Source organism: Sceloporus undulatus, chromosome 2 (genome assembly GCF_019175285.1).
Source record: "Sceloporus undulatus isolate JIND9_A2432 ecotype Alabama chromosome 2, SceUnd_v1.1, whole genome shotgun sequence".
Taxonomy (NCBI): domain Eukaryota; kingdom Metazoa; phylum Chordata; class Lepidosauria; order Squamata; family Phrynosomatidae; genus Sceloporus; species Sceloporus undulatus.
In genome coordinates, this window is record NC_056523.1 from 292,749,883 (window position 1) to 292,777,247 (window position 27,365).

The 27,365-nt window shown below is 41.2% G+C and overlaps 1 protein-coding gene across 1 annotated transcript in view; it reads left to right on the forward strand.

Moving 5' to 3' along the window:
• The window catches only part of CMYA5 (cardiomyopathy associated 5), an 89,375-nt gene that overhangs the window by 29,573 nt on the left and 32,437 nt on the right, over positions 1-27,365 (forward strand). The window contains 8 exon segments of the mRNA XM_042452169.1: positions 4,261-4,356; positions 4,939-5,037; positions 5,039-5,173; positions 8,877-8,899; positions 17,658-17,776; positions 21,750-21,899; positions 23,790-23,936; positions 26,948-27,095. Of these exon segments, the coding sequence (XP_042308103.1) occupies positions 4,261-4,356; positions 4,939-5,037; positions 5,039-5,173; positions 8,877-8,899; positions 17,658-17,776; positions 21,750-21,899; positions 23,790-23,936; positions 26,948-27,095 (917 nt within the window).

Sequence of the window (27,365 nt, forward strand, 5' to 3'; positions counted from 1 at the left end):
CAAAGATGCTAAATGATCCCTTTGCATACTGATTTTCTAGAGTAACACAACCATGTCTTTTTTCTTATTTCTGTAATTCTTATTTCACTGTGGCTCATGGGTAAGAATGAGCTGCATGCATCATCCTTTAGCACCCCACTTACCAATGCTGCAGAGCTCCTTTAAGTACAGGTGCCAGGTTTATAATGTGGGTTTTAGGGACATTAGTGGTCATAGCAATAGTGCTGCAACTATAAATGTGAATTTATAAGTTACGAAGCCAATACATTTTTTAAAAAAGTCTAGATTTTATTCCCCTAACAAAAACAAGCAAACAAAAAACAAACCCATAAATTAAAAACCTGTTAGTAGACTGATGTGTTACTTACACCAGCTTTGTTCTCACAATAAACACATTAGCGAAGCAAATGGAAACATGCCGTTTAAAAATGCTTAGTATTACACCCCTCTGCAATTGCGTGAATATGCTGCTTTTGTAATCCAGAGTCCTTTCCACACTGTCTTTCAGTGCCTTTGCCAATGTTGTTTTTACCCCATTCCTTTCAGGTTTTAATTTTTATTTTTTGTTGTAATTATGCATTCACAGCAAAAAATAAAAAATAATCCTCTCCCCAAAGGCGCAGACTAAAAACAATCTCAGCCTGTTTGGAAATAGCAAATGGGAGGGGAAAACAGAAGAGAATCACCCCTCTGTTCTATATGACTGCTGTCAATCACTACTGCCACTGAAGGGACATATGGCACCAAGGATCTAGTTGAATAGGAGCAATATTAGGAACCTATTGATGAGTTTTCCTCATCAATGAAAAGGTGCATTACAGAAAGGAAAGAAATACAAAGCAGCAGTGAATAGACACAATGGAGATTATCGCACTGCGTTCTGAGAACGTTCCATATCATCACGTGATGAAAACGTTCCTGGAACGGATATTACCGCATTAGAAATCAAAACGGGATCAGAACGGGATCAGAACGGCAGTTTACCGCACTGCGATTCCTTTTTCTTGAAACCGTTCTCAGAACGGTTTGCTGTATTAAGTTTTGTGGGCTGTCTTCTGATGACGTTGCCACTCAGTGGTTGGACGGCTCGGGAGAGGCGCTGCCCCCAGGAAAGAGGGAAAAAGGAGGCTTGGGCCATGGAGCTCGCCTCTCCTGAGTCCCTCGGCTTACTGAAATCCCTCACCTCCCTTCCCCATAGGAATCAATCCAAAAACGGAGTTTTAAAAGAGCAGTGAGCCCTATGGGTCTTCATCTGGGGGGAGCAGAGGATGCTTGGCTATGGGGTTGTCCTGCCATCTCTCCCTCTCTCCTCTTTCCCCATAGGAATCAATCCAAAAACGGAGTTTTAAAAGAGCAGTGAGCCCTATGGGTCTTCATCTGGGGGGGGGGGGCAGAGGATACTTGGCTATGGGATTGTCCTGCCATCTCTCTCTCTCCCCTCTTTCCCCATAGGAAAGAATCCAAAAACGGAGTTTAAAATCTCTCTCAGATGCAGACCCAAAGGGCTCTCCTTTGCTCCTTTTAAACTCAGTTTTTGGATTGATTTCTATGGGGAAGGGAGGTGGGGGATTTCAGTAAGCCTAGGGACTCTGGCCGGGAGAGTGCTTCTCAGCCTCACTGAGAAGTCTTCCCTCCGAAGATTCTCTTGGGAGGGAAGGAAGGCAAGCCCCTATAAAACGCTGGGGCTTCATATGCTGGCATATGTTTGAAGAAAATAGGATAAAACCTATGTAACTTGATGGGCCAAGGGCAGAGTCCCCTCCTTGGCAGCCTGGGCATTAAGGGAGCTCCATGGAGGTCCCTTCAAGCGGAGGGAAAGGGAGGGGACTGGGCCAAGGGCAGAGCCCCAGCAGCCATAGCAGCTCTTTAAACCGGTTAGAAAAGAAGAGTCCTCTGCTGTCATCCCATTTCCCCTTTTTGGCAGCTTGACACCCTTTTGCTTCTGTGTGTGTGCATGTAATGTGTGCCTTCAGGTTGTGAGCTTCCCTCCCCGCTTTAACTCTTGTCTGGCTCTTTGCTATGGAATTCTGGGAGTTTTTTGCTTGCTTTTCTGTGGTGCTCCAAACAGAGGAGCTTTTGTGGGTTCCCTCTTTGAGGGAAGGAGGAGAAGGTCCTGGGCATCCCTGCCATCCCTACCTCCTGCAGGCTGCAAGCACAGGAGCCCCGCTGGACATGACACCAGAGGCCCCCCGCAGAAGCAGCCAGACCCTCTCCCTCTTGCTCTCTGCCCTGGTCCCCTCTTCCTTGAGGGAAGGAGGAGCTCCATGGAGGTCCCTTCAAGCCGAAGGAAAGCAAGTTGCCAGGGAGGGGACTGGGCCAAGGGCAGAGCCCCGACAGCCATAGCAGCTCTTTAAACCGGTTAGAAAAGAAGAGTCCTCTGCTGTCATCCCATTTCCCCTTTTTGGCAGCTTGACACCCTTTTGCTCCTGTGTGTGTGCATGTAATGTGTGCCTTCAGGTTGTGAGCTTCCCTCCCCGCTTTAACTCTTGTCTGGCTCTTTGCTATGGAATTCTGGGAGTTTTTTGCTTGCTTTTGTGTGGTGCTCCAAACAGAGGAGCTTTTGTGGGTTCCCTCCTGGAGGGAAGGAGGAGAAGGTCCTGGGCATCCCTGCCTCCTGCATTGTGACAGCACAGGAGCCCCACTGGACATGACACTAGAGACCCCCGGAGAAGCAGCCAGACCCTCTCCCTCTTGCTCTCTGCTCTGGTCTCTACTTTCCCTCTCTTTCCCTGCTTTCCTCTTCTCTTCCTTGTCCCACCTTTCCTCCCTTTTTCCTCCCTTCCCTCCCTCCTTCTTTCCCCCCTCACACACACACACCTTCCCTCACTGCAGTCGCTCGCCTGCCTGCCTCCCTCCCTGCCTGTCATTCTTTCAGCCAATCAGAAGACAGAGGAATGAGGGAACGGATTTGAGAACGGATAAGAATACCGCACACACTTCTCTTGGAACGTTTTCATCACGTTTCAGCTCTCTGGGAACACATTCAGAACACATTCAAATCCGTTCCCTCCTGGAACACATTTGGAACACATTTAAGCATTCTGAGAACCCGATTGGAACACATACGTGCGGTATTCTCAAATGCGTTCCGTTCTCATCACGTGATCAGAACGTTCTCAGAACGCAGTGCGATAATCTTCAATGTCATGTGATAAGTACTGGCCAAATATGCTAATATCTTGGTTTAATTCTGCTTTACTACTTTGTGTGATAATTTCCCAAATCTATAAAAAAAAAGTCAGTTCCATAAAGAAATGGAAAATGTAGAAAAAGTCCACAGTACCTCTCATTATTTGTAATGCTTTATGGGCCTCATCACTGATCTTAGTTTCCTCAAAACCAGGGGTAGGCAACCTACGGCCCATGGGCCAGATCCGGCCCGGTGAGGGCTTGCGACTGGCCTCAGCCTGGTCCCGCCACAGATTGTCACTGGGGCCTTTGGCCTCTTGCGTGAGGGCACGGGGCCTTTGGCCTATCAGGAGGAGGCGGGCAGGGGGGGCAAGGGGAGCAAGGGGGGCAAGCGGCGGGCAAGTGGCGGACAAGGGGGAGCAAGCGGGGGCAAGCGGCAGACAAGGGGGAGCAAGCGGGGGCAAGGGGCGGGCAAGGGGGAGAAAGTGGGGGCAGGGGGGGCAATTGTCTATAGAAGCCTCCGAAACATGCATTTATATTAACATTTTTTTAAAAATCAGCAATTTTTTTCGCATGTCCTCCATTTTTAAAAAAGTGTCCTCCATTTTAAAATTTTGTCCTACATTTGTCCCGGTTTATTTATTTGTATACATTTTTAAAAATTTTTAATTATTTATTTTTTGGCTTCGGCCCCCCCAGTTGTCTGCGGGACAGCAACCTGGGTCAAAAAGGTTGCCTACCCCTGCTCAAAACTATTTGTACCATATTAACGAATCTGCTTTGTATTCTATTAAATACTTCTCCAAGTATTTAGACAGTGCCTGCTAATCTGGAAGTAACCTCTCCTGAACTCAAAGGGACCTATCTGTGAGTAGACAGTTTCATATATTGTAAAATCCTGTTAAATACAGTCTATCCAACAGCAATTTCCAAAAATGGGAATTTCAGGATCTCTAGTGATGGGATGTTACTGGTACACTAGGCCTGATCCTTAAAATTGAAGCAATGGGGCACCGTACCATTAGTTTGCATTTTGAGAGATTTTTTTCGTAGCTAATCCTGTTACAAATATAAAACATTTTGATCTTTCTCATCACACTATTTTGATGGCTGTGAAAACTTTTATTTCAGGGTCAATTGGACAGTTACCTAGATGTTTTACAAGAGAGGTCTTTGAAGATTGAGGGGTTTGTCAGTGAGATAGAGGCTTTGTTCAATTCTCTTGAGGTAAGTGTTGTGTGGCCCCTATATGCCTTCAGCTCTTTCAAAAATTTGCCTTTTGAAGATCCATGCTATTGTAGCAATTGGGATGGAAAGCTATTTGCACAAGAGATAATTTTGGATTGTGGGTATGCACAGCTGGTTACAGTGCTATGTAATGGGTCAATGTTGTCTTGCATCAGTTACTGAAGGGAGAATTAAACTCATAAAAAACTATTCAAGATTTGAAGTGATCCTCCTTTTTAGCACCCTTTTATACAATATCTGTAACAGTATTCTCAGTTACCTTTTAAGGAGGCTTTTAAAGAGAACTAAGAGGCTGTCTCCCAGGAAAAGTGCAAGTCAATTACTGACTGACAAGAAAATCATCTTTAACATACTGTGTAAGTCTGTTTTACATAAGTTTATAATGCAGCATTGTCCTTCAGAGAGTGCATCATTTTTCCAGTCCGAGAATCTTAAAATTGAGAGGACCTGGCTATTTTGAACATATGAAGCTGCCTTACACAGAGTCAACTACTGCTTCCCCAACTCAGTCCTTCTCTAGTGTATGTATACATGGAATATTGTTTTTCCCCCTTCTCCTAGGAAAACTGTAAGGAAAAGGAGAAGCTTTTAGAAGAGCAAAATGAAAGCATTGTCAAGATGGTGATAGGGCACCATGACAGAAAGGCAGAGAGCTTTGAAGGAAGAAAGAACACAAAAAATGGAATATCTCTATGAACAGATGGTTAATTTTCAAGAATATGTTGATACAGCAAAGGAGACACTGGAGGCAATTATCAAGGAAGTGGAAGACATGGATGATTTTGTCTTCCTAAGGGTAGGTCCAAAACTGCATTATTGCTGAAATGTCTCATAATTTTCATTAAGCTGGAGATTGGGGTCTCTAATACAGGAAGGTGGAAGGTGCAAACAGTTTTGCAAGTCTAGCTGGCAATAAACCTATAAAGTAAAGATCCAAAGTTTGAGTCATTACTTTATTAGAACTGTTGAAAGGAAAGAACAGAATAATGGATCTCAGGCTGAGTTCATGTGGACAGAGAAAATATGAGCAAGTGAGCAGGTGCTGGGGGGGGAGGGAATGCATGGGTCTGACCACTGCAGCTAGAACTTGAAATTTAGCAGTTTAGACCATAATACTCTGTACATAAATCTATTTTTTTAAAAAATTAAAACAGTAAAATAGCTAAAGCAGGATGAAAACTATAAATACAACAAAAGTGAAAAACAACTTAAAATACATTTTAACAATTAAAAACCATGTACATGTAAAATTCAAATAAATTAAACCCTGACATCTTTAATAAAAAGCATTTCTTAGCTTAGTGGGCAAAAACACCCCAATGTTGGTGCCAATGAGACCTTCAAGGGAAGGATGTTCCATTCTTTACATATGAATCTGCATGTATGAAGTTATTGCCTCTTCAGCAAATCTTGCAAATTTAACCCTTTCTGGGGAGACTACAGCTCCCAAAATCAACCAGACAACATAAAAATGGCCATACTGGCTGGAGATACTGAATACCACAGTCTAAATAAGTTTCACAAGCTTTATCTTTGGAAGTCACATGGTTGGCACAGAAGTTCAAGGCTGTAATCCTGTACACACATATCTAGGAATAAAAGGGTACAGTACATCCAGACAAATGTTTCCAAGTAGTACAAGTCAAAGGGCACAGGGCAGCTATTCTGTCTTTTCCTTCAGAAGATTTTTTTTCCTGCAAAGGAAAAAAAATGGAAGAAATGCTTTGTGCAAAATTCCATGGTTGACGCAAAGCAACTGAATACCCTTTCTGGTTTTGGGGGGCCATTTTTAAATGAATACTGCAAACACAATGATAATTTAAACCCCATTTAATAAAAAGAAAACAGAAAATAATTACACAAATTATATACTAAATTGAACATTCATGTCCCAATGTCCTAAAGTTCTATGCATCTTAAGAGATGCTAGAACAGGGCTGGAATGTATTATTTTATATTTATATCTTGTCTTTCTCCCAGTAATGGGACTCAAGAAGGCTTACAGATTGAGAAGGCCTTCTCCCTTGTTCCCACAAAAACAAGCCTGAGAAAATAGTGGGACAGAGAGAAAGGCCCCTCCTTTAGAGCTGATATTATCTTATCTCAGAGCTCTAACAGGCTCATATAGGGAAAAGCAACCCTGCAAACTAGCCTAGAGCCAAGCCATGTAGGGGTTTATAGGTCATCACCAGCACTTTGAATTGTGCCCGGAAATGGACTGGCAGCCAGTAGAGCTGTTACAACTAAGTTATCAAATCAGGTAAGTTTTGTATAATGTTGTGAGGCCTCTCTGAGTCTCAACTTTGGGGAAAGTGCGGGATACAAATAAATAAATAAATAAATAAATAAATAAATAAATAATAGGTAAAGGTAGCCTTTTATGGTTACCAAGTCAGGAAAGTGTTGTCAGGTGAGCTTTGCATAAGTAAGCTAAAACATCTTTGTAGTGACCAAATCAGAGTCTTGCTTATGTAAACAAAAACATTTTAACCTTCTAGAAACTACATGGATCCAGGAATGATTTCTTCTTTCACTAGCAGCCACTTTTCTTACGCTTTCTATTTTGATGGCCAAATTTATAGATCTATGATAATATTATTTTTTTTAATTTTAGGAAGTAGCTGGTGAGCCAGGTTGATTAGCTTGACTCTCTGTTTTGCTGTTTATGCAGACTCAGTAAGGGATTCTGGTGGCAGCTGCTGTTTACCTTGAATGTTGTAGACAAGCACATACAGCTACAGGAGGATCAGCTGAGGCAGAATCCCACTTTCCTCCAGCTAAAGCTTTATTTCATTGTTTGCTGCAGATATGCTGCTGCAACCTGACACCAAACATCTCTCTTTTTTTGGTCCTCCTCCCAACACCATGTCACTTTTTTCCAGCTGGACAAAAGACAATGATAAGAGGTGGACTTGGCTGGCATAATTTTTATATATATAAAAGGAGGGTCCCCCCCATATATTCTTTTAGTTGAAATAGGCCATATCGCCTCCATATTTTTGTTTCGTATTAATTATTACTTGAGTTTTTAAAAGCAGTTTGCTTGATGACAATAGAGGCTTAATCTGCAGTCTTTAGCACCCTTTGGTAGGAGTAAACCAAGTAAACTGAGGCTTAATCCTGAGTAAACATACAAAAGTTCGCATCCTGACAGTTAGTTGCAGTTAGAATAGACACATTCAATCAGTTGCTGAATGGTGAATCAACATGTAGATAATGGATCTAATCTAATCAAGACCAAAATAGGATTTAGACCATGCAGTGTCACTACTAGTCCAGGACCACCAGGCATCACTTCAAAACCCTGCAGAATAGAGGGCCCCAAATACTGTTCCTATGCTGGTTTATTAATGTTTATGGAACGATAGAGCTTCCTGCAGAGCTAAGCAGCAACTGCAGCAAGTATCTTCATTTTTCCAGGAGTCTTTGAAGCCGTACCTAGGTCCAAAGAGAGTCTGCAAAAATTAACAGTGGCCCTGCTGACTGGAGAATCCTAACTAGTGGCTATCAAATTTATAATCTGAAACAGTAACATTTCAAAGATCTGCAAGTGAATGTACTAGGCAAATTAATACTTGTGCTTTATGGCATACCTAAATTCCGTTATATTTTTTAAAATGAATATGAGATAGGCTGTGTCATTGTTTACAAAGGGGGAGCATAACAGAGTGAAAGAGAGGTGTGTATAGAGAGATAACAAAGACAGGGAGGACACTGAGCACAGTAGAGGTGGTTGGTGGTGGCTTCTGTATTAGTGCGGAAATTAATCCAAACATCAAAGGTGCTATCCGAGGTGCTGAACCTTCTCCCTAAAACATTTCCAGTAGCTTGAACAGCTCATTTAAAGATCAGACCCAAACTTGGAGCAAATTCACTGGATCAATGAAATGGAAACCACTGGGTGCCAATGGATTTAAGAACAGGAGAACTAGAGACACATCTTGCCTAAGGCCCCTTGAACATTGGCACTGGATGGTCTGGTTGTCATTGTGTATACATGTAATTTTTCAATAAAACTTTAAGGAGCACGGTGGGAACTGCAGTCAGGCTGTGGCATTTGTAGGTGGGATTTCAAGTGCTTGAAGGTACCTGGGAAATTTCAGCTGCTCCTGATAATGTGCAAAGGACACTAGAAGAGTTTGGAGGGGAGAATGCCAAAAGGTTTATTTTTCACAGACAGGAAAATTTCACTTTGGGAGTCCACAACTGCCATACTAGCTAGGGATAATGGGAGTAATAGTCCAAAAATCAATCTTCACAAGGCTCTGTTGTTGTTGTTTTGTTTTACACATGGTACTATTCTGAAGAAGACAAGGGAGGGGTAAATCCAATTTGTGTAAGTGATTTTTCTGTGAAATTTGGAAAGTTTTGTCTGCTGCTACTGGTACAGTAATTTGGCCTGGGTGGGGATAGTCAGGTAATAAAATATTATAGATGTGATGTCTGGCATGTTTTGTAATATGAATTAATCCATTCCTTCCCTCCCTTCCCCCCCTCAGTCATCAGAAGAAATAAACAAAAGGTATAGAAAAGCCTTGGTGCGCTGTGGTGTGTATTAGGATCAGCATGTTTGAATGCTATAATATTTTCAAGCTCCATTGGAAGCATGCTGCTACAATAAACACCTTATTTCAGAAATGCATAGATATTAAGGAGGTAATGGTGTGCTTGATAATGTTGCTGCAAATTGTTTGGAATATTTTGCATGCATTTTGTTATTCGCAATTTAAATACTAATACATATGGCATTATTAAATTTTCCCTCTCTCTTGCAAGAGGATCTATATAGCTCTTCTTCAATATCATGGCTGCACAAAACCATTTAAAAATTGCAGTTGTATTCTGTAATATGCCACTGTTTTGCGAGAGTTCATGTTTTACTGATTTAATTTCCCTATTAGCTGAAATGTTAATGAGCATCAGTGTGTTAGGCAGAAATATATTTAGACTTTGGTATGTAAGTGAAGGCTTTAGCCCCAATGAAATTTGAGTTTGTCCTGTTATTTTCATCTCCTCCACCAGAAAGATTATATTGAAGCTGAATGTCACCTGGGATTCATTTTAGAAGGACTCTTCCTAAGGACAAAATTAATACCAACCCAGGCACCACTTTATCTAGCTCTAGGAAGGATCACCAGCAAGAATATAAACAATAGCTTTTCCAGAGAGTTGAAAGTGATTCTGAATAACATAGCATAGTCCATGATGTGTATACTAACTATATTGCTGCTGTTTAGCAAACCTTTTTAAACACTGCAAAGACCAGATATAGCAGAGAAACTGGAGAGAAGGAATGCCTGTACCAGAAGCAGGAAAATGTTGATGCTCTATGTTTGGAATTCCATCTCCCAGAAGCCTAAGACACCATAGCCAATGGAGAAGGAGTATGAGAGCTGTAGTACAAAATATCTGGAAGGCCAAATATTCCCCAGATTTGTGTGCACCACCATAGGCGGTAATACTTTTATTATATCATTTTCAAAGCCCTTTCAACATGTATCCCAGAGTATAGAGGCCATTTTTTTTGAGTGGAGTGAGTGGTGCCATGTCTGTTAGCTAATCTGTTAGCATTGTGCTTGTGACACAGTCCATGCATCAAATTCCATATAATGTCTGCAAAAGATGTTACATATAGACTTTGTACAGACCTTGGAATGTTACCTTTTTGAAGGAATTAGTTACTTGTTACAGTTGGCTCTCCTTATCCACAGATTTTTTATACCTGATTCAAGCATCCACGGCTTGAAAATATCCAAAAAAGTATAAATTCCGAGTATTAAATCTTGATTTTCCCATTTGATATAAGGGGCACCATTTTGATATGCCATTATATTTAATGGGACTTGAGCATCCACGGATTTTGCTATTCACGGGGGTTCCTGGAACCAAACCCCAGCGGATAACAAGGGCCCACTGTACTATATTCACTCACCCAGTCATTGTTTATTACTGTTAGTATGTCCCAGAAAAGTAACATGTGGAATTACTCATTGCTAACTAATTACAGTTACTGGTATTATTTTGCCAATGAAACATATAGGAAATAAAGGAAACTGCTTTCTGGCTTACATAATGAATAGCAACAATAAGGTACACACATTAGGGACAGATGTAATGTGTAATGTGGAAAATATGAATGAATTCTAGGTTGCATAACCCTTTTTTCTTTAAAAAAAAAACAAAACACCAGTGCATGTGGAATATGCAGAGTTTGGGAAAGCTTGTTTGCTGAAGGATTATAGAAGCTGTAGTCCCCAAAAGTCACTTTCCCAACCTTTGGATCTGTGATATGACGCACATCTTTGTATGCCATGAAAAGGACCTCAAAGTGATATGTTTGGCCCCGGAAACTAAACAGAAATCAGACTTGCTTAAACATCTGTGAATTTAGAAAAAAAGGGGCTACCTACAAATAAGCAAAACCAGGAGAAGTTACCTATTTGGACTACAGTCCCCATGGTCAGCATGGGCAAGTGTTCTTTGAATTGTAGTCCAAAAAAAGTAAATTTGTGTAGATAGTGGTTTCAACATATATGTGGTCTACCCCAGGACGAAGACATAGATAAGTCTATGAATTTCAAAAGGAACCCCCCCCCCCTCAATCCCCATCACCTCATAATCAAAGAAAAACTGGGCATATCTTCTGGCCTTCAAAAAGATGTGGAGTGTTGAGTGTCAGTGGGAAGACCCTTTCACACTACACAGTTATAGCACTATGATTCTATTTTAATTGCAGTGGCAACATCCTATGACATCCTGAGGATTTTAGTTTGAGGTTTGTAGTGAGGCACTAGGGCTTTTGTTAGAGAATTCTAACTAACCTACTTAATCTGCAAATCCCAGGATTCCCTAGGATGGAAAGATTTATTTATTTATTTATTTATTTAATATGCCACTTTTCTCATCAAGTGGCACACAAGGCATCTCACAGAAGGAAATCAGTTAAAATCAAGCAATGCAATTTTAGAAATAATTAAGACAATTAAAACAGTCACAATACAAACAATTAAAAGAAGGAATAAAAAGATTCCAGATTAACAGAAGGAAATCAATTAAATTCTACCAATGCAATTTTATAAACAATTAAAACAGTCACAATGCAAACATTATTTAAAAACATAAAAAGTTTTTAAGAAATAAAACACCCACCCCAATTTTTTAAATAAAAAAGCCTCCCCTGGCTCAATTACATATCAAAAGCTTGCTTAATAAGCTCTCTCTCTCTCTCTCTCTCTCTCTCTCTCTCTCTCTCATTTCTTCACCAAACAGGCCTGTGATTGTGGTGGGACGAAGAGAAAGCTTTCTCTTGAAGATCTTAGCATTCTTACAGGTTCATATGAGGAAATATGGTTTTGCAGATAGACTGGGCCTAAGCCATATAGGGATTTAACATGGCAGCTAAAGTTAAATCATAGCACTATAACTGTGCAGTGTGAAAGGGCACCAGGAGAGGGGCCACAAAAATCAGAAATCTGGTAGTACCATATTCAGCAATTTTGGGGGCAGCTCAGTATTTATCTGTGCCAACAATTCCCTTCTGCTGGGCCATGGTGCTAGCCATAGTTTGAAAATTTTGAGAGAAGGAGATGAAAAAGTAACCAGGGAGCTCGGAAGAATCAACGCATCAATACAGCTTCCAGCAGCACACAGTTTTAAAAGGTATTTTATTTTCTGGGTAGAGCTCTTACTTCCACACTCCTTCACTTAACCTGAGACATGGGAGGAAGGAGTTAGGCCTCTGAGATCCAGGAACAGAGAGTCTGTGAACATCTAGAAGGCAATTCCATAATCACAAAAAGTCAACATGGGTTCAGGGATGTAGCCGGGGGGGGGGGGGGGGGGGGTTCTTGGGGTCCGGACCCCCCCTTCCATTAGAAAAATGAATGGTGTGTGCTGCTGTGCCGCCACACCCAAGCCCCATTATAATGATGGCACTTACTCTGGACCCCCCCACCACCCTTTACTAAAATCCTAGCTACGTCCCTGATGGGTTTCAGAGAAACAAGTCATACCAGACAAATCTAATCTCTCTCTCTCTCTCTCTCTTTTTTATAAACTACCAGCTTGGTAGATGAAAGGAATGCTATGGATATAGTATATCTTGATTTCAGTAAGGTTCCCCATGACATTCTTGCAAACAAGCTTGTAGGATGTGGGATAGACAACGTAACTGTTACATGAATTTGTAATTGGTTGACTAGCTGAACCCAAAGGGTGCTTTTCATCTTGTAGAGAAGTGACCAGTGGGGTCCCACAGGGCTCTGTCCTGGGGCCAGTGCTATTCAACATCTTTATCAATGACTTGGAGGACAGAATTGGGTGAACACTTATCACATTTGCTGATGACACCAAATTAGGAGAAGTAGCAAATACCCCAGAGGACAGGATCAAAATTCAAAATGACCTGAATAGACTAGAAAGCTGGGCCAAAGCCAACAAAATGAATTTCAACACAGAGAGAGGGGGGGGGGGGGGGGGGGGGGGGGGGGGGATGAACTGCACAGATATAGGATGAGGGACACCTGGCTGAATGAAACAACATGTGAAAGGGATCTGGGAGTCCAAGTAGACCACAAGCTGAACATGAGTCAACAGTGTGATGCGGCATCTAAAAAGGCCAATACAATTTTACGTTGCATCAATAAAAGTATAGTGTCTAGATCAAGGGAAGTAATAGTGCCACTCTATTCTGCTTTGGTCAGGCCCCACCTGGAGTATTGTGTCCAGTTCTGGGCACCACAATTTAAAAAGGATGTTGAGAAACTGGAGCATGTCCAAAGGAGGGTGACTAAAATGAAGGGTCTAGAAACCATGCCCTATGAGGAAAGACTCAGGGAGCTGGGGATGTTTAGCCTGGAGAAGAGAAGGTTAAGAGGCAATAGGATAGCCTTGTTTAAATATTTGAAGGGATGTCATATTGAGGAGGGAGCAAGCTTGTTTTCTGCTGCTCCAGAGAACATGACCTGGAACAATGGATGTAAGCTACAGGAAAAGAGATTCCACCTCAACATTAGGAGGAACTTCCTGACAGTAAGGGCTGTTCGACAATGGAACAAACTCCCTCAGAGTGAAGTGGAATCTCCTTCCTTAGAGGTTTTTAAACAGAGGCTGGACAGCCATCTGTTGGGGATGCTTTGATTGAGAGTTCCTGCATGGCCGGGGGTTGGACTGGATGGTCCTTGTGGTCTCTTCCAACTCTACAATTCTATGATTCTAACCCTAGTCAAGTAGTATCATAGTGTTATAATTGTGGAGTGCAAAGGGATCCAGGGCAGAGAGGAAGGTTCTGAGCTTACCTACCTGAGTGCCTTGTAGTTTACAGAGCCATTCCCAATGGAGTGTGCTGTACTGTGAGTCCCATCATTTTCAGACACACAAGTTGTGGCTGGGATGCCATGGATTACAACTCCCATCATCCATGGCTGGGGAGGATGACAGAGTTGGGAAGGCTGCCTAGTGGTTTTTTGGAAGAAAGTGTGACTGGCAGGAACTTGGAGCAGAGGTGTTTCTGTTGAGGTGGATATACTACAACATTTTGCTGAAAGTCCCATTTGTGTGGATTGTTGTTTTTTATAAAATGAAGTCTATGATCATCCCATTTAAATAATAGTTCATCTGCTTATATATAAATATATTCTAAAAATGATGCATCATTCTTTTACATAAATGTCTCTTTTACATCCTTGGATACTTGTTCTGTCTCAGAGTTTAAAATGTATTATTTTCTCTCTCTGTAATGAGCTCTGCAAACAAAAGCTAATTACTTCTAATCCATTTTGCTTTCATTTTTCCATCATCTCTTTTTGTGGTTGTTAACGCCTCATCACCAGCTGTTTTACATTATATCTTTGGAATCAATCAGCTTCCTCAACTATAGTTCATTTTCTATCACATGTAAAAATACTTCAGAGGATATTGTTCATCCATTTGAATTCTTGTTTTTCACTTTAAACATAAGCCCCAAATGTCCTTTTGCTTCACAACTGGGCAGATATGTCTAATACCCTTTCCATCTGGGGTTTCCAGATATTACTCTAGAGATTTTGTCTTTCTTTTAAATCGGGTTGGGAACTTTTGACCTCCAGTTGTTGTTGGACTTCAACTGCCAGAAGCTCTAGCCAATGTGACTAAAGTGAAGGGACTGGGGAACTGTAGTCCAAAACATCTTGAGGGACAAGGTTTCCCCACCATGTCTAAAACTGTATGGCTTAAAGTCTCAGAGCCAGCCCTTCTGTGAAGTGTTACCACATTCTTGAGAAGAATGATTGAACGACTGACAAATAATCTGACAATTTCTTCAAGGGATTAGCTAAAAGGGGAGAGCATAAAATTATTTCAGATATCCTTTGATGATATTCAGAAGGCTCTCATGTAACACCTTATTGATGGTTTGCAAAGCCAAACAGTTGGCTGTCATCCTATTGGGAATTTATGATGGTGTACACCAATTAATAATGGGATGTGGTGCTCAGGTGGTTAGGACATTGACTCTGTTGATTGAAAGATTGGCAAATTGGCAGTTCAAGGCATGGGTGTGGCATGATGGGGTGAGCTCCCATCACTAGTCCCAGTTTCTGCCAACCTAGCAGTTTGAAAGTATGCAAATGCAAGTAGATAAATAGGTACCACTCCGGTAGGAAGGTAAACAGTGTTCTGTGCAATCATGCTGGCCACATGATCACAGAATAGTCTCTGACAATGTTGGCTCTTTGGCATAGTAACAGAGATGAGCACTACCCCTTATGATTGGACATCACTTGACAACCTTGTCAATGAGGAATACCTTTACCTTTACACCAATTAATGTCTGTGCAGCTTGGAACTGTGGCCTTATGCAATGGCTGTATTCCCAGGAGAGCCACTAGGGCACCAGTAATCCAGAAAAGAGGATGATGGAAAATCATAGGTGCCCTGTGCCTGGCCAATCCCCACCTTTTGTGTTGTCCCATTGTGAGATGGAAGTCCCCATTATGCAAGGGAACATCTTGTGCAGTGTCCCATGTACATCATCACAATTTTCTGCCATGGTTGTTAGATAGATCTCCGTCATTGCAAAGTTGCTTATCACAGAAAGAACTCAGCCAATCATTTGTGAAGTCCATTCATGGTTTGTCATAATATCCAAACCATCACCATTCAACATGCCAAATTGTTGACATTTCCCTGCACTCAGGCTTACAATCTATAGAAGACAGGAAACACAAGGAAAAGGGAATGGCAGTGGGAGGGAGGATTAAGTCCAACATACAGTATATGGATTCCTCTCTCCCTCAAAGGCCACAGCAGTGGCAGTTCAGATTATTAGAATTAGTGCTGTGCAATGGTCAAAGATTCTGACTAAGGAGCAAAGACACCAATGGCTTGAGAACCAACTAAAGTGTTTCTAAGATAGGAAAGTTACTGAGGGAGCTATTCTAATCTACCTTCATCTCTAAAATGGCTGTAAAGAGGAGTGTAAACATCCCTAAGAGTATCAGTTTACATCATGGAAGGGTCAGGATAGGTAGATAGTGAGGGAGATTGCTATTGATCATTCAAACTATCCAACTCTATTACTACTGCCCACATTGAGGCATTAACCCTTTCAGTGCAGAGCATTTTTGCACTTCCAGCAGAGATGGCTTTTCATCTGCTTCTGGGCCTAGCCATGTGCCTGCCTCTTCTGTCTCTTCATGACCAGGGATGTGGCAGTTGGGATGAAGGGAAGCATTGGTTTGATGTTACACCTAAGTTGCCATGCATGAGGATTCCTAATATATAGTTCTCCTTGAAGTTTTCCGATTCCTGTTTCTGGGAAGATGCTGTGATAATGGCCTCTCCCATTATCTGGGCAACACAGCTATGGGGTATAGTCTCTCCTCTAGGTATACAAAAAGTTAATGATATGATGGTTTTAAGGTATAACAGAGATTGACCAACAGAGACTTTGGGATGGATGGAGAGGTGCTGCCCAGAACACCATATGTATCATCATAGGAATGTTCAAGTTAGTCACATTGAGACTTATGTTTCTTTTAATCTTGGCTGATTGCAACCTAGACTGTTTTGTAACTTTGTGACTACTCCTAAGTAACACCTGATGGAAGGTGCTTTCATGTATAAGATACCCTTTCGCTAATGTAATGTTACTGGCATAGAATAAAGCTTTTTCCATGCTTTCTTTATGTGCCTTTGCTTAGCTTATACATGCATGCATGTGTATTGGATTCTCATCGCCCATAAGAGGTGGAGGTAAAGTCTCTTCTGAGTCAGAGATTTTTAAAAAAGTGCAAGTTAAATCTCAGAGTAACTCCCACCAGTGGCATCCCTAGCGTTGGTGTCACCCAGTGCAGTAACTCATGGTGTCACCCAACCCATTGACCTCCCCCCATTTCACCCCATACAGAATCCTTAGGAATGCTTTTTGCACTAATGATACTCATAAATCCTAATTCTCGTATGCCACATACTAATAGCTGTGACATAAACAACTAGCAAAATTAAAATTATGCCTTCAAATTACAATATCATACATACAGCCTAAATGTATTTACATATACATAGTGAAGATTTGGTTAAAATGTGATGTTTTTAATGAAAAGTTTAAAAGAATATTTTTTTAAAATTTCAAAAAAATTAACATTTTGAAATTTGAAGTTTTAATTTTGAAAAATTCTGGGACCTCACCTTTCTCCTCCCACTGAGCTTCACCCCACTCCCACCATCTCTTAAAGCATTTTAAAGAGAAGCAGGTGAATGTCACAGCCCATTTCTGCCAAAAGGTAGGTATTTGAGAATCAGCGATGTCACACACACCCCTTAGGGTGTCACCTGATGTGGATTGCACACACACACACACACACACACACACACACACACACAAACACACACCAGTGATACCACTGACTCCCACTAGCTTGCTGAGTCATGTGGGGTGAATTAGTGTATGGTGGTCTCTAGACAGATTTGGGTGGGTCCCCTCCTCTATCCAAGAATAGGAGACGGGGCCAGAGAGCCTGTTACATATGCTTTTGTTCCTTTCCTTCTGTGCCACAAGCTGATGGACATCACCATTTATTCTTTCTTCCCAGGCAAGTAATAATAACAAAAATGTTATTTCTGATGAGCTGTTATACAAGTTAGTAAGTCTGTTTTTCAGATCGTGACTTCACAATTTTTTCAGGCCTAATATAGGATACAACAGATTGTTTTGCAGGACCGATTGTTTTGCAGGACTGACCTTGACAAGAAGATACTACTAGAATGCTTTCAAATAGTTGTATATGTTTTGCTTCCCATAGATTGCTTTCTGCTGTGGAGAATATTCTGACTTTGGAAAAGGTACCAGAATCATTTTCACAATTTGAACATTATGCAAGTGGTACAGCAAATGGTGACCAGACCTTAAAACACATGCCTGGTAAGAATCTTTGTGAACAGTTTGGTGCTGGGCTTGAAAATGTATCAGAACCTAAAAAAGAAATGTGCTTGGGAAAGAAAATTGGTGTTGTGAGCTGGTGCATAGAATTGGTAATCAGCTCAGTTTGAAGTGATGCCTGATTGTGCCAAAGTGTTTGAATTATGGGGGAGAAAGCAGCAACTAATGCTTCTTGTTCATACTAAAAAGGGAATTCACCTGTAGGTTGGGAGTGGGCATTATGTTAAGTAATCTATAAAGAGTATCTTATTATGTTAACAAGGACTGCTGCCACACTGCAGAAATAAAAGGTTGACTCCACTTTAACTGTCATGACTCAGTTCTACAAAAATCTGAGCTCTGTAGTTTTGTGAGAAAGTTGGCCTTCACTGTTGGAGAGCTCTGGTTTTCCACCAAACTGTAAATCCCAGAATTCCATAGTACTGAGGCATGGAAGTTAAAGTGGTGTCAAACTGCCTTATTTGTGCAGTGTGGCAGCTGCCTCAATCAAGGATGTCACAGGCCTGAATTTGCCAGACATGAGCAGAGATGTTCATAAAGGGTGACTTGGAGGTCCCTCATGCATACGATCATCATGAGTGAAATTCAACTTGATGGCAATTAACAATAGCAACAACGTATTACCGTATTTTCCGGCGCACAAGATGACTTTTTGACCATCTAAAATTGGGTCAAAAGTTGGGAGCCATCTTGTAAGCTGGGTGCGTGCTCTGTGGCCGCCGGCTTCTCAGGCCTCTGGAGGCCTAGGGAGCCTGCAGCCCCACGCTGGCTTCTAAGGGGCCTTCGGAGGTCCTTTAGAAGCCGGCACGCATGCTCTGGGCCACCAACTTCTCAGGCCTCCGGAGGCCTGGGAAGCCTGCAGCCCCACGCCAGGTTCTAAGGGGCCTCCGAAGGCTCCTTAGAAGCTGGCATGGGCTCTCTGGGCTGCCGGCTTCTCAGGCCTCCAGAGGCCTGGGAAGCCTACAGCCCTGCGCCAGTTTCTAAGGGGCCTTCTGAGGCCCTTTAGAAGCCGGCGCGTGCGCTCTGGGCCACTGGCTTCTCAGGCCTCCAGAGGCCTGGGAAGCCTGCAGCCCCACACTGACTTCTAAGTTCTGTCCTCATCCTGTCTGAGTAGTTTGTATTATTTATATAATGATCATCTTCTAAGCTTTTTGTATGTCATATTTTGATTTTATGCATGATTACATTTAGTGAGTGTGGAATCAATTGTCATATGCTTGTAAGGAGCCCTGCTGTCACAGTGATTAAATGTTGGTGCTGCAGCCATTCACAGCCACAAGGTTGTGAATTCGATCCCAAGGGCTGCAAGGTCCACTCAGCCTTGCATCCTTCCGTAGGTCACTAAATTAGTACCCAGCTTGTTGAGGGCAATTAGCTTACACATTGTAAACCACTTAGGAAATGCTTAGTTCACTGATAAACAGTATAGAAATGTACTTGTTATTGCTATTGCTATTTATTTATCAGTTGAAATTTATATCCAGCCTCATCCCAACGACAGAGACAGGTAGCAATGCAGAAAATTTCATCTGAGAGTGGGAAGAATTCTTATTGGAAGCTCAATGCCTAGCAATTCCAAGAGGGGACTTTTGTTGGAAATACTGTGGATCTGACTGGTTTTCTCCCTCTCTACTATTAAGTCTTTAAAGTTACAATAGGAGATCAAATCAAAAATTCCTTGTTTGTCATCTTGTGGTGCTTCCATTCCATTATCGTTTGAGAACGAACAGGGTTTTATACTTCCTGAAACAATTACTGTGTTTCCATTCTCAGTAAAGAAATAGTCTAATTTGTGTTTGATGAAGGGGAGGAAGAATATTTTGAATGACAGGCAGCTCTTTTCCTTAACCACAAGAAATGTGCCTGTGTCAGCATTTGCTTTCTTTGTGCCACAGGAATTCACAATTGCTTCAGAAATTAAATGAAAAGAGGTGGGGTGAGAAAGAGAGATTTTCTAAGTGGATCATAATACATCAAATAGAAATTCAGACAAGTTGGATCTGAAAAGGGGAAGATTTTGTTGTTGCTTTACCAAATAATTTAACCCTGAGATGTGCTGTTTTGTTGTTCATCCTTTCAAGTAATTCACTTCTCGTTAGTCCTCATTGTTAACATGCCTAACTATTGATCACATACTGATGCTCTCACATCCCATAAAGCTTTTGTGTGGAGCTCCTGTTTGTGGTGCCAAAGTTCTCAGCAGTGAGGAATGGAGTCTAGAAATCATACCTATGCACCCCCACTGCGGAGCAAGAATTTTCAGTACTCTCGCTGGGGCCTAAGCTGTACAGCACAAATAAGGCAGTTTGACACCACTTTAACTGCCATGACTTGATGCTATGAAATTCTGGGATTTATAGTTTTGTGAGATATTTAGCCTTCTCTCTCAGAGAAGTAACTCTGGTGCTGCAACAAACTACAAATCCAAAGATTCCATAGGATGGAGCCATGGCAGTTAAAATGAAATGTCAAACTGCATTATTTAAGGAGTGAAGATTAGTCCTGCATTACAGTTCCTAGGATCCTTTGGGTCTATGCAAGTGCTTGCTTTCAGCACAAGTAGGCCAGGAACAGAAGGAGATGTGAGCATGCATGCAAATCCCACTGCTGAATCCCAGTGTTCCTACATGTTTAGTTGCTGTGGAGATTTAGTGTGAAGCTCTTTAAAAAACTTTGACAGGATGCACCTACAAAGCTCTCAGGATCTTTTTCTGTCTCATCAGGGTCCCTGATCTTGGGAACTATTTAAATTCAACTGAAGTTGCTTGTAATGCCAGTTTATTTTCAGATTTCTGGCTAAATGGTCAGAGATCTCCAGGGCAACAAGATGGGCTGTGATGTTGACGATGAGGTTTGCATGGGCTTCCACATACTTTCCCCCACCCCATTTTGCCCTATTCATGTTGCAGGTGAAGATGTATGTTGGATTTAAGACTGATGGAGGGCAAACTGATGTTTGAAGTGTACATATGGTATGAAAGTCAAACTACATGTTTCACTTAACCATTTTAAAAACTATTCTTAAACTGGTCATTTTGATTCTGAATGGGAGAAGAGGGGAAATGAGCCATGGGTCCAGGAGACAGAACACATTCATTGTTTGGACTGGAGCTACACACCTGTTTTGTTATGAAAATTATTTCAGAATGGAATGATTTGGAGATAGCCTGTGTTACTAATACAAGCAATCTCCCAGGTAGCTTCACTCACAGTACTTTGCCCAGAGGATCCTTCAGCACCAGGTATTTGGAGCCTGTTTATTTATGGCCAGTGAGGCTCTCTGGAGCAACAGTGACAGTGGAATTTCTGGAGTAGACTGGGTTAATAGCAGAATTTGATCTTCCTGGCACTTTGTCATCACTTTAATATTCCAGGAATGGACGTCTTCAATTCTGTCCTCATCTTGAATAGTTTGTATAATTTATGTAATTATTGCCTTCTGAGCTTTTTATATATCATATCTGGACTCTATGCATAATTACATTTAATGGGTATGGAATCAATTGTCCTATGTATGTAAGTGCATAGCCATATTGTGTGTTGTTTGTCTTTTTGGTGACATCAACTGCAAGTCATTTTTGAAGTGTCTATAAATTGCTTTGATTATTGTGCAGTCACATATTTAGGTATACTTTATAATCAATACATATATTTACAGCATATTCCTTGATCTGAAAGTTTCAGTGTTTAGTCTGTCAGAGGGGTGAGTGCTGGGATTTTATTAATGTATTGTTGTTTGTAGTTATGCTTATGATGTGAGTCTTTGACTGTGAAAACACTTTCAGAAAGCAGAGTTTGCAAATTTGATTAGAACAGTGGCCAGTTTGTGTACAGTTCACTACTGGCCATGGAATCAGTGAAATATTAGATGATGGCTTCAAGGATAACTTGCATGCCGGTACAAGCTATGCTCGAGAGTAACAACGTATGAATAATGGTTTGTCTTTTCTTCCAGTCCCGCAGACACCAAAATTACAGCCTCAAGATCCAAACTCAGCTACAAGCACATCGATCACAGTGTACTGGACTGTGAATGAAGACGATGTCATTGATTTCTTTCAGGTTTATTGTATGGAGGAATATCCAGGCAGCAAAGAACAAAGCGGTGTGTGAATGATTTGGCCTCTGAGCCAGAGGCAGGGTGATTGAGAGTGCAGGAACAGATGGCAGAGAGTGCCACATGGGTTGCACATTCATAAAATGTTTTTAAATGAAATACTGTATAGGAAAACCATACGAAATGAAAGGGAGTGTATTTTCTGATAATAAAACATAACTATATTAAATACGGCAATTATGTAGCAATTCAGATGGGAGGATTTTTTCTTTCATACAAAAAATCCACATAACATTCTGTAATCGATTCCTGTTTGTACTCCAGTTCCTGTAATGATTGGCACAACATTTAATGGCAGCTAGTAATTTCTGCATCAGTGTGGGTGGTGAAACTAGCCTGTAGTCCAAATTTTAAAGGAGCTATTCAGTGTGAGCAGAAAGGGTTCATCTCCATAAACAGGGATTTTTGGAAGTATGGTCTAAAACCCAGAGCAAACCTTCTGTCCCACTGATATTGGGGCCACTAACCACTACTTACATAAATAAATATTTTATTATTTTAGTCAAATGTCTCAGAGTGCATCATGCCCTGCTCATTGTCTTAATCATCCTCCTTAGTTGCCACAAAGGATTTCAACTTTTTTTTAAAAAACACTGATGCAATCTATCTGTGCCTGCATTTCTCATAGGTGCTTTTTAATTATATTTTTCTAGAAACTAACATGACTATGTCACAATCTGGTTTCAAAGAGGACAAAGAAAGTCCTTAGTGTGAAATCCTGTAGAGTCATCTGTAGCCAGTGTAGATAGCACTGAGCTAGAGGGACGCATAGCAGAGCTTGAGAATCTTTCTTTTTAAACTACATCTTCTAGAATCCCACAGCCAAAATGGCCATTGGGTGAAGGATTCTGGAAATTAGAAGCCATAAAATGTATATTTTCAAAGCTCTGTTCAGTGATCCATGTCAGTATAAGACAGTTCCATATTTCTCTATCTTCACAGTTGTAAGATCTGTTCATTTCCTCTAAATGGCTTGCTGAAAATGAGAAAATGTGTGCAGCCTATAGAGAGGACATTATCATATTAGTGACAGGGTCTGCCCACATAATAAAATCCATCTTCTACTGTTTCACTTCTAAACTTAGTTCCAGCAAATTTGCCTCAGCACAGTAAATGAGATTAGGTGGTGATTGGATAAATGGCAATGTGACCACTTCTTCCATGCTTTCTGAATTATGTACTGGCTGACATAGGCAGCTTCCTAGGGGACAAAGTCCACTCCCATATCCACCACCTCCTCCATATACATTCAAATATTTGGGTCCTGTTGTAAAGATTCCCATTTCCTTTAGTACACAGGCATCTGGAAAATATGTTATGAAAAAAGATTTAACTGGTGTAATAATGACAGAGCTTGGAAATGTTGCTCTTTGGACTACAACTTCCATAGTCCCTCAACCAGGCTGGCCACTACTGGGGAATTCTAGGAGTTATAGCCCCCCAAAGTAACTTTTCTAAGCTCTAAATACTTTTCCATGCTCTAGCTCTCCTTACTTCTCCAACTCCCCCCCCCCCAAACACTAATTGTGTTTAAATATTTTATATTTTTCAGCTACGTATTTTTAAACTTTTTTTTTGAAAGCTTGTAGAAAGAAATTAGACTGTCGATTCGACCTTTTCTGGCTTGCTGTTTATTGGTTAGAGATGGCACATTATTCAACTGGTTTCCATGATTATTATTGTAAAAGCTGTTATTTTGTTTATCTTTGATTTATATTCTTCCCAAGAGTGCTCAGGGAAACACACAGCAGAAATGCAAAATTTGTCATTCATCCATAATTAAATGACAATAGAACTGAAGTAAAATGTAAAGAAAAAATTGTTTTGAAGCATTTCTCATTATGTCTTTCATGTGTGCCTTGTTTTTGCTTGTTCTAGGTTTGGTTGAAGAATATCGTGTTACCGTAAAGGAGAGCAACTGCATTTTGGAAGACTTGGAACCTGGTCACAGCTACAGTGTGTGGGTTATGGCTGTGAACTACACAGGATGTAGCTTTCCTAGTCATAAATCCACATTTAGAACTGGTAAGCAGCTTGGACTTATGGAAGCATTCCCTCCTCCTCCGCTTTTTACACTGTGGGTGGATGTGCAAAAGAGATATAATAAAAGGAACGGAGGCAATTAATTCCATTAGCTTATGCATTATGGTTGCATTCATGTTGTCCAAGAACTGGATAGCATTATGAATTGCTTGTAGAGTTGTTTCACATATGCTTGTACATCTAAGGCATTGGGATGTGGAACTTCACTGACAGGTTTTTCCTTTTCTGTAAGAATGGGCGATTTCAAAGTTCTGTCTGTCTTTTTCATCTGCCTGTTGCATATGCTCATTTGTATGTGGAAGCCATAATTTCAGCACCTTTCACACCATCCCCAATTATGCACTGAACACACATAGGCCTTTTACAGACTGGCCTGAAATGCTGACATGAGGACAGAGTTGAGGCATAGTGTCTTCACAACGCATGCCTGATTCCACCTCCCAGGGCATCCTAATGCTGCACACCATTCCACATGGTATGCAACATCATGGCGCGCCACCAGCACTGCGTCCAGATAACGCAGCACCAAAGGAGTGCCATATAAAACTGTGCCTCCGCATCTATGGTGCCCTCAAAAGGCCAGATTGGAGCTGCAGCGTGAGGTTGCTGTGGCCCTGATCTGGCATGAAAAGGGTGGCTGCAGACTACCCCTTCGGGGGGATATGTAAGTTTGTGGTAACAGTATGTGCCCTTGAGCATTTCTGCATATATTTTATGTAGATGGTCTGCATAGTTCCAATATGAGTAAAAACAAAGAGAGGATTTTTACATCTCACTGAGGGGCTTTACAGAAAGTCACAGTCATCAATAATGTGAATAGGGGTTCATAGAATCATAGAGTTGGAAGAGACCACAAGGGTTATACAAGTGGTCATGTGGAAGTGTGTACTTTAATGGTCAGGACTTACCACTGTGAGCCTGCTAATCCCCAACAATTTATTGCTAAGTAGCACTGCCAGTGTTGTAGCGGTTTGAGCATTGTACTACAACTCCGGAGACCAGGGTTCAAATCCCAGCTCAGCCGTAGAATCCCACTGGGTGACCCTGGGCAAGTCACATACTCTCTACCTCAGAGGAAAGCAAGGTTAAACCCCCTCTGAACAAATCTTGCTAAGAATACCCTGTGAAGAGTTCGCCTAAAAGTTGCCATGAGTCAGGAATGACTAGAAGGCACACAACATCAAATTGCAGTTTGTGCAATGATTGTGTATATGTCATCAAGTCCAGTCATCAAATGATATTGCATATATGAACATGAATGTATGAATAGTGCAGTGATTCCAATGCACATTACAGCTGAACAAATGGCAAAGTCATCTGCTGGTCCATTCCACAATTGGTTTGACTTTTACATTTCCATGCTAACCCTGTTAGGCAAATAGAATATTGAATGAGCTGGTTTTGATGGATTGGAATAAAACACTGGAACAGTGGAGACATATAGCGTCAGTAATAGTGTCAGTGGAGTGGTGAATCTCCTCCTGCTTTAGTCCAAACTTTAGAGCTGTCCAAAGTGTAAGAATGGAACATAAAAGAAAACAATACAAAGGAATAAAAACAAACAACCCCTGAGTCCTTTTAAAAAAAGAAACACATCTCAAGTGCATCACAGTAATATTCAAAGTAGATATGAAGAGACACAAACTCTTCTGTAAACACATTTGTTGCACCTGTATGGATTTTCAATTCACTTCAAATTTATTAACACACCATAAACCTTCCAGAAACAAATATTTGATTCCCTGCAACAAAGGAAGGAAGAATCCAAGACAGTGCACTAACAATACTTCTATTTTTCATTATTAAAAATTAAACAAGGACAAAAGTAAAACCAGTTACCCTTCCCAATTCTGCTTGTGAATCTTTGTAGCTTGGAATACAAATGCCACAGCTAATTCGGTTATATAAGATTATGTCTCCATGTCTTGTCTGGCCATCTGCCATCCTAAAGACCTTCTTTAAGGAAGGGAGCAATGTAAGGACAAACAAGTTTGGTTCTTTTCGGAGCCTAGAAAAGTTACTTTTTGTAATACAGCGGCTAGATTCCCTCAGTCAACATGGTTACTAGAGGACATAATATGCTACTTGGTATGGCTGGGGGCCTGACTGGCTGGGGGATTATGGGAGTTGTCCAAAAAGCATTTTTCCCAAAGTTTTCTTTTATCCCTACAATAATTACATGAATGCTGGTGAACCTGAAGCCTACAGGCCCATCTGGTCCACTAGAGATTGACAAGTTGACAGATTTTTTTAAAAAAAGAGATTCACCTGCTTCTGTTTTGATTGAGAGTTCCTGCATGGCAGGGGTTGGACTGGAAGGCCCTTGAGTCTCTTCCAACTCTGTGATTCTATGTTTTGGTCATGCCCACTTTGTCCCATTTTACCCACCTCATCCTCTCCCATCCTCTCCCAAAATCATTGACACATAGGATTGTGATCCTATCATGAAATTTTCTTGTTCCGAGGGAGGTTGCTCTTGTCTTCCTCTGAGACTGAGATAGTGTGACTTGCTCAAGGACTCTGGGAGACCAGGATTCAAATTCCCACTCAGCCTTGAAAACCCACTGGGTGACCCTGGCAAATCACACTCAGTCAACCTCAGGGGAAGGCAAAGGCAAACCTCCTCTGAAAAAATCTTGGCAAGAAAGCCCAGTGATAGGTTTGCCTTAGGGTCACCATAACAGTAAGAAATGACTTGAAGGGACACAAGAAAAAAAACAAGGGAAAAGAAGAAAAAACATTGGTTTCTAACTAAAAGGCTATTGATAAGGATGTATGGATGCCCTGTACAATTGTTGTAATGGCCCATGCCAGTGCACACTAAAAGGTCTGGAAGCAGCATTATCTCAGGCTAGTGCTGCACAGTCATTATCTTGTTATTATCACATACCGGTAGATATTTTCATTCATTCCAGCATGTATATACTAAAGACATTAACATTTTCTTTTATCATTTTCTTCATGGTGTAGCTAATGTGCCATTGTATTTGCAGCTCCCCCAACACCAGTCTTAAAGGCAGAGGAATGCACTGTCTGTTGGGATACAGCCATCATTCGATGGAGAAGCAGCAATCCAGAAGCCACTGATTCTTTCACTCTGGAGTATTGTAGGCAGTATTCTCCTGAAGGAGAAGGTCTCAGGTCAGTTCCCTATGTGCTGGTACACAGATCAACTGGAATGAAAGCTAAAATGAGTTTTCCTGAGTTGGAATTATTTCGAGGAAAGATTATTCTGTTTGTCTTGATCTTCCTAAGGAAGAAATCAGCTTTGCCATAGTGATTAACATTTGTGCCAGATGCTAATCTCTGAGACTATACTTGGGGGGAGGGGGGGGCAGAAATATCTTTAATTTGTACTAGTAAATACACATGCACACCCTAAGTTGAGGCGAAACCCCCAAGCCATCCAGA